At 36.3% G+C, this 16,904-nt stretch overlaps 1 protein-coding gene across 1 annotated transcript in view; it reads right to left on the bottom strand.

Annotated features, from left to right (window-relative positions):
• MS3_00001938 (uncharacterized protein) overlaps positions 1–16,904 on the bottom strand; it is a 37,608-nt gene that overhangs the window by 4,672 nt on the left and 16,032 nt on the right. Inside the window, exons 10-12 of the mRNA XM_051209458.1 lie at positions 15,002–15,745; positions 10,180–10,635; positions 4,897–8,460 (exon numbers count right to left, since the gene is read on the bottom strand). Coding sequence (XP_051074914.1) covers positions 8,326–8,460; positions 10,180–10,635; positions 15,002–15,745 — 1,335 coding nt within the window. The 3' untranslated portion in view covers positions 4,897–8,325. The remainder of the gene's footprint in view (positions 1–4,896; positions 8,461–10,179; positions 10,636–15,001; positions 15,746–16,904) is intronic.

Below are 16,904 nucleotides of genomic sequence, written 5' to 3' on the forward strand. Positions count from 1 at the left end.
TAGATTTTAAAATAACGTTCATAAAGTGATGAACTACTTTATAGTAGCATAATGTGAAAATTGAACTTTTTCACTTTCGATGGTACGTTATCTGCAATTTTCCCGTTTCGGATGACTTCTCTATATGTTATACTTGTTTTCACTTTTCTGTATATGTTTGCTCATTTATTAATAGTCAACGTGTCTCAATCGTTTTCAGTGGTTAAAAAGAAAACGATATTCGGTCTAATTCATACATGGGCCATATTTAAATGGGGTTGTCTTTGTGATTGTGAAAAGAAATCATGGAATCTGTTAACGTCTTTATTCTTTCGCATTTGGTAAACGGCGAACACTAGATCCAAATGGATGAATCCTTCTGTACAGTGTATAGAATCCCAAAGAATCTACGTAAGTGACCAAAATACCGCTCTTGTACTTAATTAAATTCATGAGGATCAGTTTTGAAGAACTAAAATGTTATGTTCTTTGTCTTCATACTTAATGATCGAGAATAAATGGATTAAGTAAGAAGGGTTTTTGTGGATATTATAGTAATTTCAATAGTTGAGATCATGAGTCGATTGAAGCTAGACCACCATGGAAAACCTGGAAGCACTGGAGTCCCACAATAGGACGAAACGACCGTCCAATGTTTCCAGGTTTTCCATGGTGGTCTAGCTTCTATTGACTCATGATCTCAAATATTGGAATTAAGGACAAGAATACAAATTTTCCTCAAAATATATTCAAGTTATTGGATTACATAACGATTACAACAACAATAGACAACAGTAGTATAATGGGACACAGTAGACATGAATGGACTGAGATAAAAGTTGTAATGCAATTGCACCAAAAATCAGACCTCTTAATAATTTAATTAGATTTATTTCGACGTTGTAGTTAAGGATCAACAGAAAGTGTATAAAAATAGAAGGAATAGTGACAATAGAATATACACAAGTTGTAAATTAGTAAAATAAATACAACAACGCATTAGATTAGTTCAAACTGAATTGTAAAGAAATAAGTTCAAACTATCCAAACTGTTGATTAATCAGCATATTTTAATCACTTCACATCAAGAAAGTAATGAAAAACGATGAACGGAAAGATAGATTAACTGATTAATAGAGTGATATGCAGTCAAGCAATCGAATATCTGAAGGACTTACACATAATATATTCGATTCAATCACATATTTGTTCACAGTTTAACCGACAGAACTGAATTGATGCATTTGACCCTCAGATGGTCAGTCACATATCATATTCCAAAATGAATGCACATATATGTTGATTTAACATTTCTGTATTAAATGCCATACAAAGTTATATATTCAAAAGAGGTCTATTCTTTTTGTCTCTTTACTAATGTCCATGATTGGGTAGACCGATGCATATATATACAACATAAAACATACCTCCCCGAAACCATTTCATGGTTTCTCTTCTCTGTCTTATTCTGAACTTGCACTTTTGTGTCTCACTTCACATGAATTCCTCCCGATAATTACCCGGATGACAATTCTGTTTCTACATATTATATCCATACAACTTTATTATTATCTCAACTAACCAGATATAACATTTCTCCACGTAGGGTCAATGAAATATTACCAAACCCTAGCCGGATTATCCGTTAACATGAACGCACCCATATCATAAAAGACAGGTCACTGAAAGTTGAATGGTTTAGTGAATTTCGTTTAGGTCAAGAGTGAATAACGTGGATTGATTAATTATTAGCTTGATTCTTGTATATACAGCTATGTAGTCACTGTCTATGTAAATTAATTAGTGTTAGGCAGCTCTACTTAATAAAGTACTCCACTGTTAATATTCTATTTATTCTCTAAGGAAAGAGCAGAGTAAACTAATTATCACGTTAGAGTAGGGGAGGATAGGTAATCATTAAATGGTATGACTTCGATTTGAGCTTACTTCAGTTCGAAAATCATATCATTACAGTCCAACTTCAGTGGATTGAGGCTATTATTCGAACGACATAGATAGGTTCACTTATGATGATAATCGACCCAACATCTACATCTTATTTTGACTTTTATTAAAGCGATTATAACTCGAAACTTTACAATAGATTTTGCAACTCTATTATTAAAGGACCTATTAGATACGTTTGGGATGCATCTAGGTCGGAATCGATATAAAAGTTTACTGTTTTAACATTTTCCTATTCATGTACTTATATGTGCATTGTAATCCAACAATTATGAATTTAAAACAAGTGGAGCTTGATAATGAAGTTATCAAGAATTGTTCACTCAAATATATTTTTATTTATCTTTCCCAAATAGTACGTATCAGAAAGTTGTCTTATAATTTGTGTTTAGTGTGTTAGAGTTATCTATGTCTTATCGTTTTAGTGACTAAATTTTCGAATATTCAGTAGCGTAATAATTTATTTTGCGTATCAATTTCTTTTAGCTGATATCTGATTACTTTATTCAAAAAGTCAACGTAAATTTGCTGTCTGTGTTTTGATACTAAAACCAGATACGGAGATGTGAATTTTTACTTCTGTTCAACCGTGATGTCCATGCTATTCTCAGTTGAATTTTCCTTCTCGATCTCTAGAACATTCATTTACTTATTATTATTATTATTATTATTACTATTATTATTATTATTACTATTATTATTATTATTACTATTATTATTATTATTACTATTATTATTATTATTACTATTATTATTATTATTATTATTATTATTATTATTATTATTATTATTATTATTATTATTATTATTATTATTATTATTATTATTATTATTATTATTATTATTATTATTATTATTATTATTATTATTATTATTATTATTATTATTATTATTATTATTATTATTATTATTATTATCTAATAACGCTGATTCTACAAAGTTACCAAAGTGACTATTTCCCAGGACGAGTACTCTAAGTTAGGAAGTAATAAACCTATAGTGTGCAAGCGTTCATTGATCTATTTCGCAAAAGCACTTTTTAATCAAAACAACCTGATGGCCTACACTCTAGTGCCTTAGGTAGTTAATTATTTCCCAAGGAACTTTTTAATAGTATTCGTTTTGAAAAATATCTCTGTTTGGAAGGCTTTTCTATGAGTTTACAGTAACAAGGTGGTGACAACAATTTATTTATCACTGTGCTCGAAAACGCTGTCAAACCTCCACATTACTAACATGGTGTTGCCACTGAATTCTGATAGTCCTCCAGAGACGACGGTGATCAGACCCAAAGTCGTTTAACACCACCAACTGAGAAAAGACAGGTCTCATCAGCATACAATAAAACTGCTATTACGAACATGCTGTAGAGCAAACCTTTTGCAACTAGACTCACATCACGACGGTGCCGAAAATCGCCTAGATCTGGTTTTCATTATAAGTAGACTGATCTTCCTCACCACCAAAATTAAGAAAACGACGGATACACAAGCTTTCCAAACAATTTGGACGGTTCATCACAGAGTATGAGTCCCAGCAGAGGCTTCTGCCAATCTTATACAAGTATTTCTGCGCTTCAAAGGCGCAAAACACATGTTATACTTAAGAACACTAATTGCCAACTGTGACTCGCATAGGTTGTATTATCATACAGTAAGAAAACATCATCCACACACTCAAGACCGTAGTCTTTATCATATCACTAATACGTACTTTCAGTGTATTCCAGAATGTCATTGTGGCAAAGTTATAAAGAAACTGTGAGATCGGGTAAATCTGTAATACCTCACTGCTAAAACGGAATAAAGGAGGGAGGTGAAAGTAAGTCCTCAATACTCCTGGTCCCCAAAGCTGTTGATAAACTTCTCAGGCACACACATCTTTGACAGACAATCTAAAAGTACAGTTCTATCCAACAAATCGCAGAACTGATATTAAGAAGCATAAGATAGTTCGCTTGCAAATTTGACGTTTCGGAATTTGATGAAGTGTGATGTGACCAATACATCTACAACACGATTACAGATAACGCGCTCATCACGTGTCAGCCTTCGAAAGGTTCCGAATAATCAATGAAGTGACGGAAACCGATATTTTGGACGTGATCGACAGTAGACTTATCCTCCAATAGTTACTGCAAAGAATCTGTAAATATTGAAACGATGATGTTTTCATTCATAGCTGTTGAAACGCCTTATTTTTCCAAAACATTTTCAAACTATCCACTCAGCTTTCTGTCCGAAAGCTCGTCAACATCTTTAAGAAGACTTAAAGGTATGTCGTTTAGGCCCGTTAGCCTGTGACTCTTGAGAAGGTAAAACTCCTTGCTGACCTCCATTTCGTTAGGTGGGTCGGTAATCAATGGCGAAGCAGGACTAAACAGCCTTATCAATGTTAGTGGGGCAAACAGGCTAGTTGAACTGTCCCTCAAAAACTATGGCAACCTTTTGAAAAGACGTTGGATGGTACTAATTGGTTTTATAAATTGTTTCACTCAAACTGCACTTCCAGTGGCTCAGATTAATTAAAACAGCAACTGCTTTTTCCACCTCGTTAGTATACTCTGACCGCCAGGTTTCTAGATCCTTAAGCAAACTAAGGAAAAGTTTCCTGCAAAGGAACCTACGTCTATTATCAAACTCATTGACCAAAGTGAATTAAAAATCAGCCTTGAACACAGCTCAGTTTAGTTACAATGAAAACCGATTCGTTTAAATTAATCGATTCAAGATAAGACGTTTGCTGACCTCCGAAAATTAAGATAACTTTAGAGTAAACTAGGTCATGATCAGAATTCAGATAAGTACACATCCATACCAACGGTAGCTGACTGTGATGTGGGTTTCGATTTTATTTAAAGAGGGAGGAACCTAGATGACAGTTTCAAGTGTTGGTGCTGAGGACATGTTATGATCTGAACAAAATTGCACAAGTCGATCACAGTTATCTGACCTGTATCCCAAATGATTCTCCTCAATCTCTAGACACCCAACCTGTCCAATTCTAACACAATAATATCTATCGTATAGGCTTTATTGAAGACATTTAATTGGCGTTGGTGATCATCCTTTATTGAAATCAAGGATGCAATCAGTCGCTGTGTAGATGAATACAGCGAAGCGATAAAGTTACCCACTCCAGTTTCCGCATTGATATAACAAGTAGGCTCCTAAAATTTAGTTCAGTAAGTAATGTGCACGAATTGCATAATCAAGCCTTCTGCATGGCATAATTCAACATTGAAAATTCAAGGATTCGTCTATGATGGGTCCATTATGTCACCAATTATCATGAATAGCTATCTCAAAAGCAAACCTATTTGTCTTCTTTTAGGCTTCTTACTACCTTCTCACCTACACTGATACTTCGACAACTAATTTCAGTGTTCTGCTCAAAGTGGTTCCGTATTTTGGGTAACAGAAGGATAGCTGAAAGACAAACATTCCTTCATTGTTCTGTAAGTAATCAGAGTTATGCTTAGAATAAATTAATGGCCTATCAAAGACAGTCCCTAACTGTCGACTTTTTTAATCTGTATATCTGATAACGTCGTCTCATCACTTGTCATCCAGTTATAATTATTTAACTTCCATTACGGTACAAGACCACATATCATAAACACAAATTATCTGCAGCGAATAATCGCCACAGTCAGTTACATCATTACGAACCCCTTTAGTACGATTACATAGGAATTCGCACGCTCGTAGAAGGTTAGGAAGCCTTCAAGTATATTCGATATTCAGAAGGATCTGAATTGAATGTTCTACGCTTCTGGGATACAATAAGTTTAAATCACAGATTGTTGTTTGGATTCCAGTAACCTATTAACAACTACGTTGAGGAGGTCCTGAATAGACGAGCTTCAATGAACACAACGGACATCGAGCAACACATACACACATTCCTACAACTGTCACTCCACCGACGATCGAAGAAATCAGGATGATCGGTCATCAAACAAATCAACTGTGGGAAAACATCAACAGCAGCAGAAGCAGTCGAACCTGACAATTTACCAACTGAATCATTCAAGTCACACGTTGAAGTAACCACAAACATGTTCCATGTTCCATTCAGGAGGATTTGGGAGGAGGAACAAGTGACGACATACTGATAGACACAGACAGACAGACAGACAGACAGATAGATAGACAGACAGACAGACAGACACTGGAAAGAAGGATATCTCATCAGGATACCAAGGAAAGGAGATCTCAGCAAGTGTGAGAACTGCACAGGCATCACACTAGTATCGGTACCAAGAAACGTTTTCAACAGTGTTGCCGAACCAGATGAAAGATTCAGTAAACGACCAGCTTCGAGATCAATAGACCGGATTCCGTGTAGATAGGTAGTGCACAGACATTACGGATCATCGTTGAACAATCAATTGAATGGAACTCGTCACTATACACCAACTTCATTGATTATGAGAAATCATTCGAGGGTGGATAGGAAAACCTTATGGAACCTTCTTCCACACTATAATGTACCAGGGAAAATCATCAACACCATACGGAATTAATACGATGGACTACACTGCAAAGTTGTGTATGAAGGACAGCTCACAAACCAATTACAAGTCAGGACCGGAGTCAAACAAGGCTGCTTACTTCCTCCCTTTCTCTTTCCTCTGATGGTTGACTGGATTATGAAGACCTCGACATCTCAGAGGAAGCACGGAACACAGTGGACAGCTCATATGCAACTAGACGATTCGGAATTCGCAAATGACATGGTTCTTCTGTCCCCCCCCCACACACACACACCAACAAATGCAGGTGAGTACAGTCAGTGTGACAGCAGCCTCTACGTCAGTAGACCTCAACATACACAAGGGAAAAACCAAAATCCTCAAATACAACACAGAGAACATCAAACCAATCACAATTGATGGAGAAACTCTGGAAGAGGTGGAACGCTTCACGCACCGATTTGAACAGCATCATCAATGAACAAGGAGGATCTGATGCATATATGAAGTCAAGGACTGGCAAAGCATGTACATCACTCCTAACAACTGAAGAATATGTGGAACTCAAAACAACTGTCTGCAAACCAACATCAAAGTCACAATCTTTAACACGAACGTCGAGATAAGTCTACTGTGTGGAGCTGAAACTTGGAGAACTACTGCAACCATCATCAAAACTGTATGAGTATTTATAAACAATTGTCGGCACAAGATACTCAATGTCCGCTGACCGGATACTATCAGCAATGACCTACTCTGACAGAGGTCAAACCAACTTCCAGATAAAGAGGAAATTAAGAAGACACTGGAAGTGGAAATCACCAAACTGCATTACGAGGCATGCCCTAACTTGGAATCCTGAAGGGAGATGGAAAAGAGGAAGACCAAGGAACACACTGCTTCGGGTATTGGAGGTAGACATCAAAAGAATGTGTAGTAACTGGAAACAACTGGTATGGATTATTCAAGACAGAGTTCGATGGAGAATGCTGATGGTGGTTTATGCTTCTCGACGAGGGGTAACAGGCGTAAATATGTAAGTAAGCATTGAAATTTGAATGTTCAATATATTTTGTTATATTGCCTAAACTCAGTATCTTATACATCTCAACGGACACATGAATTCTGTTCGTTAGATCGATCGGCAATCGTAATATCCTTAACACTACCCATCTCATAAATCAACTGTATTTACACAGACATAATATTCAGAGAAATCAGTTAATATTTAATTCTCAACCATTAAAAAGCAACAAGGTAAAACATTTTATCCGAATCAACATATCATTTAAAAACAATCTGACTAGTCACGCCACTGAACATATATACATAAGCTTGTTGTTCATTTAAAACAAATCAATATGTGGAAAACATCGATATGTACATACATAGTATATCAAAAATTATTGGTTTAAGCTGCCTCATATAAGGTGAAGGGATCATGAACACACACACACAAACATATACATTATATATACAATCAGTGACATTTTGAAAATAAGGTCAAGTAAAATAGAGAATCACAGTTAGTGCGTAACTTTGGATAGGCGATTAAAATTTTATCTATCCTTATTATGATTTAGAACAACATATCCTTATCAGGCGAAAATTCGGGCAGAATATTTGCATTATGCTACTCAAACCAAGAAACAGGCAGACTAAACATAATAACATGAATATGCCAGGGAACAAATAACTTCAGAGAAGGATTTACTTCAAGTTTATTGGCTGCCACAAGGTCTGAGAGAAGAGAAATATAGATTTCGATAGACAGGCACTAACTGAGACACCCGTTGATTAGTTCATTTATCGGAATTAAACTTGGTCCATTATATTGAACAAAGTGATAAAAGGACATTTCAAAACCAACTGAGGAAACAAATCGGGAGTTAAATGCATCACGGTCATACTGTTGTGATCACAGTTAATACGTGAGGTATGGAATTTTCCGCTAAACTGCGATAAAGAGCAGGAGCACATGCTTGTAGCTGGCAACGTGAAAATTCACAGGGAGGAAATATATGGATGACATACAAGTTCTAGAATGTAAACAAAAACGATGGAAAAAAACTATAGTCGAGAAAATGCACAAATTATAATTAACAGTTACAGAGAAATGTTGAAGTCTAGTGAACAATCGCTGCATCTTAAAAATGGAACATTGTTTGTGCTATATTCCCAAAGAGTAGAAGTATCGTTGAAAATGAAGCTATATGAAAATATGATTATGCCGTAATGAATTGATGAAAACAAATATATAAATTTCTATGCAAAGATGGATAGTGGCTAACAGGACCCACGTTTCGTCCTATTTGGGCTCGTCGGCTAGATGTACCTGAATCTCAGAGTTGATGTCCACTCTGGGACTCGAACCCAGTACCGTTCGCCTCACACGCCACCGCGTTATCCACTTAGCTACTGTGTCCCGATAGCCACTTGCTTGTGCAATGGGGTGAAGTTTAAAATTACTTAGTGTTGTTTACTTGTATCTTCCCATTGTTATTAAGAACTGCAATTGATCAGTCTCATGTTGGCATATGTGCATACTGTGCGTACTGCCTCGATATAACCTTAATTCACAAGCGTTATATGCAAAGATGGATAGTGGCTAGGACGAAACGCGCGTCCTGGATTCCACTGCTAGCCACTATCCATCTTTGTATATAACGCTTGTAAATTAAGGCTATATCGAGGCAATACACACAGTATGCACATATGCCAATAAGAGACTGGTCAGTTGAAGTCCTAAACATAAATGGGAAGATTCAAACAAACATTACCAAGTGAATTTATATAAATTTCTACTTAACTCTGTTGAGAAATACCTTGAACCGAAAAACGTAGTCATTTACAATCAAACTTATAAAAGTTTGATGTACTGGAATAACTTATTCACCAAGAGCAGATTTGTGTAATAAGGTGTGAGGACTAGTGACATTATCTAGAAGCTTAAACGGGAATATGTGAACTGGAGCTCGAATTCGACACCCAATAATTGAAAGTACATAAATATTTTCGTTCTCGATAATAAAAATATTTATCAAAAAAGTCAGTTTCAGGCGACGGTATTTTCTGACTTTTCTATCAAAAATTAGGGCAATCACCAAAAAAACTAAAGTCAAAATATGGCATAAGATAAGCAAAAGCTTACTTCTGTGGTTGATATTGAGTGACCGATCATTCTTAGTCTTACCAAACAGCAGTAAGAACCAATAATTTTAAAACAAATGATCCTATATATATATATATATATATATATATATATATATATATATATATATATATATATATATATATATATAATTTCGTCTATGGCACTCTCATATTGCTTAACGAGAACAATATTAGTTCGACCATATTCATCAACCAATTACATCGACTCTATCTATGCTAAACCCTCTATAGCTTTCTGTAACCTTAAATGTTTATAAATTTAAATAATTTTTAAAACAAATATTTTGATGAGACTGAAAAATCGTTTCATAACGAACTGAAATCCTAACTCTCAAATTAAGATTCATAGAAAAGTACCAACAAATACGGAAACCAACATGTATGCATTTAGAATATCAAATATGGATCAAAGTAGAAGCTAATGGCAATCCTGGTGTAGTTTCTATGTTTGATGCTCTAATGTATTAGAAAATATACGTGCTACGAATAGATCATCACAGAAGTAATCAAAGTTCATAAAACAAATACGATCGAATATCTGTCAGTAGTCACATGAAGTAAACGTAACCAATAAATTATCTTACTTGTTGAGTGCATGGATGACAAACATTTATTATTCCAGCGGCACCCTTTTCAAGCATGTATTTGATAAATCCATCACACAGTATTCTGTTCATCCGTATTTGTTCATTATTCAACGAAGCATCAGGTGTTAGTGGAGGAGCAGATGCTAAGGTAAGGCACATACAAAAATCATTTAGTTGTCGCAATTTCCTCTGAACCCCTTCAAGTTGAGAAGCTTCTAAACGCATCCGCTGAACAATCTTCAAAGGTTGGTGTGGAGGCCCAATAGAATCCCCTGTCATACACGACCCCAACGAACTAGAACTTGTAGCAATGTTGCTAAGAGCTACTTGTTGTTCTGTTATAACACCCATACAGCTTTTCAGTAGATCTTGATTACCACTAACATAATGCATATTAACAAAAACCTCTTCATTTTTCAGGGAAAGACGTCCTCGCCAAATAACTGAATATTCCTAGAAAAATTAAAACTGATACTGTTAGGTCAGAACAGAGGACGAAACATTAGAAACTGCAATATACATTAAAACACGCCCTTATGCAAATACAGACGTAGCTCAATCTTTACAAATACGTAGCTAGTGATTCGTAAATTCGTTTCGAAAATCGCTGTTAGGTAAACCGATGAACATCAAAATTTCACAATACAGAAAAATCCAATATCAAAAACTCGAAAATATCTTCGAACTTAGGATACATGAAACACGTAACTTTTTTAATTTAGAAGCTGAAGAAATGATTATGGATTCTGTCTAAACATGGAGCCGTGAAAACACAAAATAAACATGGACACGTTACATGTAAACTTTCATAATTGAGTAACAAACATATTTCAAAAAATGAGTTTTTAGTAACAGTATTTAATACACAATCTCAATGAGAATCCCAATATACATTATGATGTGTGAGTAAAAATTGTTGATATATATATAATCAGTAGTGCTTCAACAAATGGATACTTAAATTGGCGAATAATGTTATCAAATATTAAAATGAAGCAGCTTACAAATAACCTTCACTAAATCAAGTAATAGCACTATGAGGTTTAGCGATCTGATTACAACTATGTGTTAACAAAAAATATGACGACTTATGGTTTATTTGAAAATTGTCACTTATTTCAGAATGAAAGCGTCTGGTTTTAAAACCAATGGATTTAATAAAGAAGACAACATATATTTCATTGCATCCCAATGGTTTGAGGAAGGATGTTATGTCATATACTTGATACTGATCCATTAAATATAAACGTAGTGAAGTTCCTAAATTAAACAAGAAATAAGAAATGGCTAGATAAGAGGCGATTTACTCTATTTTCCGAAATAATGTGCCGTAAAAGAAAGCAAGCAACTGAGAAACAGGAATAGAGCGTTTATGAACTGCTTATGATACAATTTTATTCAAGAGACAGAACTATGAAAAAGATATTTTGACGGTGCTTTGACAGCATAACGAAAAATACTGTACTGCATAGTTGAACGAGCGGAAATGATGTTCGAAGATATTCAAAAGTTTGTGACACTTTTGCCACTGCAATAATTTGGATCGAGGGAACAATTTAAGATATGAGCATAACATAGCATTAGCTTAAGGCGATGCATTTAAAAACGAATATGAAACTGACCAAAATACACTAAGCTTAAGAAAAGTAGATACAAAACAGACAGATAAGTAACATTTTGGAGCAAGATATATTTTGTATCGGTTGCATAAAACATGAGGAACCAAAAATATATGAATAATAACATACTTTGAGATACCACCATTTTCTAAAGAATACCTAGAAATTTAAAAATGAGGATTTCCATTTTCCATTATTAGGATTGGGATATTTAGTCCCTTAAAGTCATACAGAAATTCATTATCTCAAGCAGCAACAACTATTAATATTTTTCAGAAATGTTCGCAATCCCTAATTCTGCTTTAGCGAGGGTATTGATAGAGACAGCTATCTATATTCGACTCGTTTTAGGGATTGATTGTTTTACTGAGGGTCCTTAAACAGTCTATATGAACGAGGAAGAAAGGGTGTTACAACTTTTGGAGAAAACACTTGAGACTGAATGGTCTGCTTTCCGATTTGCATGGGTTAATCATCTACAGAATTTCGGTAAACATACAAGTCTTGCGTATTGCGTCGACTTTCGTTAAAGTGTAAATATTTGAATGTCTACGAACTGCCAACTGTGTTGACTATAGATAAGATTCTCAAAATAATATATATATCAACTCCTGGAGACCCAAAGCGACAATAAAAACATGGACCCCAAAGGCATAGGATTCTTGCACAACTCATTCCTAATCTTAAACATTTCATAGCTCCTCAATTATCTACCGCCATCGGTCTACTTCATCTGTTTTTTTTAAATATCAAGTAGTTCAAAACACAGAAGTCCGCAGACTATTTCTATGAAAAGCATTGAACATACTTTAGCTAAAGAAATGGTGCCTGTAGCTCTTCTAAAAGTGTACTGTCGGTCCCAAGCCCACACAAAGGAAGAGGGTTCAGAATCGCGTCAGCAACCCTATCATGTAGAAAACAACCTTGCAAAAAATCGCTAACCACAATAAACAGGCTAAACCATCTAAACTCTAACTTCCCAGCTGAAGCATCTTCATTCAGAAGAATTATGATGTCACATACTGAAACCCAAGATTCCTCGGAAGTCATGAGGCCGATGACCCATCTAACAAACAAAGAACGGAATACAGTGGACAGCTCACATGCAACTAGACGATTCGGAATTCGCAAATGACATGGTTCTTCTGTCCCCCCCCCAACACACACACACCAACAAATGCAGGTGAGTACAGTCAGTGTGACAGCAGCCTCTACGTCAGTAGACCTCAACATACACAAGGGAAAAACCAAAATCCTCAAATACAACACAGAGAACATCAAACCAATCACAATTGATGGAGAAACTCTGGAAGAGGTGGAACGCTTCACGCACCGATTTGAACAGCATCATCAATGAACAAGGAGGATCTGATGCATATATGAAGTCAAGGACTGGCAAAGCATGTACATCACTCCTAACAACTGAAGAATATGTGGAACTCAAAACAACTGTCTGCAAACCAACATCAAAGTCACAATCTTTAACACGAACGTCGAGATAAGTCTACTGTGTGGAGCTGAAACTTGGAGAACTACTGCAACCATCATCAAAACTGTATGAGTATTTATAAACAATTGTCGGCACAAGATACTCAATGTCCGCTGACCGGATACTATCAGCAATGACCTACTCTGACAGAGGTCAAACCAACTTCCAGATAAAGAGGAAATTAAGAAGACACTGGAAGTGGAAATCACCAAACTGCATTACGAGGCATGCCCTAACTTGGAATCCTGAAGGGAGATGGAAAAGAGGAAGACCAAGGAACACACTGCTTCGGGTATTGGAGGTAGACATCAAAAGAATGTGTAGTAACTGGAAACAACTGGTATGGATTATTCAAGACAGAGTTCGATGGAGAATGCTGATGGTGGTTTATGCTTCTCGACGAGGGGTAACAGGTGTAAGTACGTAGTAAAGTAAGTAGCTGATCAGTAGTGTAAAACGCATACAACTAGCCAAAACGTCAGTCAGTCAGTCACAACGTAGAACTTCGTACGTACGTACATCAGTTCGAGTTGCCACACCACATTAGCACAGAGATGCAGTTGTCGATTCAAATCCCGTAGTGGTAGAGGTAATAAGAGTATAAGCAGTAATCGGAAAGATTAGCGTTTGGAGATGTTGTTTAAAGAGTATAATCCAGTGAAATAAATTTGGGAAGCGAAAAAAGAGACAAGGAGGAATCATGAGATTGAAATTTGGGAGAACACAAAGAGTGTATGCACCTACGCCATTGCAAACGATTTTGAGCCATGTCATTCAGGGTCTCTAACCATCGGTTACTATCATCTCGTGGTCCCCAACCAGGTGGTCTACACCTACTAACATGGCTCAGTCCACTTGTCAGTGACTTCATGGATTTGTGCCATGTTTTGGTCTGACCGCCCCTAGATTTCTTCCAACCTACTCCTATACCACTGAACATCGCTCATCGAGGCAGTCGGTCGTTGTGCATACGTAACACGTGTCCCAGCCATCTCAACTAATGAAGTTTCACTACTTCATCAATTGATTTGCCATCCCTACCTAGTACTAGTTTCCTGACAACTGTGTTACTTACTCGATGGTCCCATGATATACGAGCAATGTTTCGAAGACACTTATGATCAAATACTAGTAACCTACGAATATCCTCTACTCTTACCGGCCATGTTTCACTGCCATAAAGTAGGACGGGACGAACTGCTGCACAGTAAACACGTCCTTTGGTTGATAGACGGATATCTCGCCTACGCCATAAATGACGCAAGTTGGCAAAAGTTAGTCGAGCCTTCTGTATCCGTGCTGAGATTTCGTCACACATCAGACCACAAGGGCTGATGAGACTTCCAAGATAAGTGAAGCGGTCGACATACTCAACTACTTCACTCCCTATCATTTGTTCGGGTGTCGAAGTAACCCAATCCTGAAGCAACATTTTGCATTTCGAGGGAGAGAATCGCATCCCGAACATGCTTGCATTGATGCTCAGAGTGGTCAGAAGACTCTGTATTTTGTCAGCGTCTTCACCAAATAAAACTATGTCATCAGCATATTCTAAGTCGACAAGTGAACCTCCCGGTAGAAGTTCAACCCCTGGAAATCTAGACGAGGAAAGTGTTATCTCTAAAGCCAAAACGTAAGATAATGACAAACGTTATCAGAATATGGAAAACCACATAATCTTAACATAAAAATATTTTTGAAAAAACCTCACTTGTATTCCTAAATGTGCAGTTGACATGTGCAGGAACTGGTTATCTGATGATATCGGTTTGGAATCAGAATAAGATACAGAAGCCACAGTTTGACCAAACGAAGTCATATCTTGAGTTGGTCCAGTCATAGCGGCCATAGCAGCCATTGTTGCTGCAGCTAGATAGTCCGCTGTGTCTCCACTAACAGACGCATTTGGAATAGACAGATTTTTTAGTTTTGTAGATGAACATATTGGCAACGATATATTGTCAGTTGAACGGTGACAGATAGAATCAGCAGAAGATACCGATGGGCTAAGAGATGGACTAAGCTGTTTTTGTGTTAACAAAGAATAGAAATACGTCGTAAAAGGATTATTAGCAAATCGAGCTGCAAACTCTTCAATTCGAGTATTAGTTGAATCGGTAGGCAGTGAATTAGAAGAATTCAGGATAGGTGTATATGCTGCAAGCGGAGTCATACTACCAATATTATCCAAAGTAGAACTAGATGGATTGGAAATCGATGGTAAATTATGCGTAGAAGTCGGTAGGTTGGATGATGATTGGGACGAAACGTTGGGACTTATTGCGGTGGAAGTGGGTACATGTTGGGACGTCGATGTTGCGGCACCAGCTGCAACAAACGTCAATACATGCATAGGCGTTAAAACTGCTGAAGAATGATTCATTGAAATAATAGAATCAGTAATCTCCTTGCTAACAGACAAGGTGGACGAAGAGTCAACACAGATGTTGACAGCCTAAAATGAAAATATTGAGAACAAACAAAACCACAAAAATGTAAGTACATTAAGAGAACCGAAAAAATACGCATAAAATAAGTATCGTAGAGTGGTTATCAATCATCGAGGAAAAATGTTCAAATATTTTCAACACGTCTCGAAATACTTTAGACTATCTACAACGCAACATTTATAAATGATCAAAATAAGTTAAATTTTAAATAGGAGGACTTATGATACTATTCGGTAGCTTAAATCAAAGCGAAGCGGAGTTTGAACTAGGGGTTTAACAGCCGATGTTCGAACTCCTTTAATTACTAAACCACTGAATGATGGACAACGATAAAATCAACTAAAGGACAAAGTGAAATTGGGTTTGCAGACATTAGATGACTCCCTATCTCCATATTTTCTAGAATACTAAACACTTGGTTACCAGTGTGAGCTAAAATTTTCTCATTTCTTATTACGACCTGATCTGCCAAGTACGGGTTTCACTTCAACTACATATTGTTTGTGTGAGGGCTAGTGATATTACCTGATGTCTGAAACGACGTCAGTAAAGTGGACTTTGAATATGCGGCATATTTGTCGAGAGTCAAGTGTTTTATCCATAACGCTTTCAAATTGAAGAGCCCTACTTACAATATCATACCCAACACAAAAACCTAAGAGGTTAATATATACTGTCTTAAGTACTGGCACTCACGAGTTATGAGAGGAATGGCGATTCGAAAATTTTGGTCACTATCGTCATGATGATAACGAACAAACCTTATTTGATGAATAATATAAGTTGAATCATAGGTAAAAACTTGGGGATGAATTTAAGTTTACTAGGTATAATGATCCTCTCAAGCTATGTCGGTTGGAAATATTGCTCAAAAACATGCTTACAACAAGTCAATAAAAGGAAATAGTGGATTTCAAAATCAATTGTAGGGTTATGTTATTGACTTTACTAGAGTTTAACATTAAGATATTTCTCCAAGATGGCTATGATTAAGACCTTCGCAACCTTCCGACAACCACTAATTTCGATATCTCAAGCAATTATTCACGTGGACTCAAGTGATTAATTGCTCAACTTTACTCAACAACTTAAATAGCCACCTAATTTTTAACGAAAAGGTTGCAAAACTGTTGCGAGAAAGGGGATTGTAGCCTGGACAACTAA

This window comes from Schistosoma haematobium, chromosome 1, assembly GCF_000699445.3.
Source record: "Schistosoma haematobium chromosome 1, whole genome shotgun sequence".
In the NCBI taxonomy this organism is placed as follows: Eukaryota; Metazoa; Platyhelminthes; class Trematoda; order Strigeidida; family Schistosomatidae; genus Schistosoma; species Schistosoma haematobium.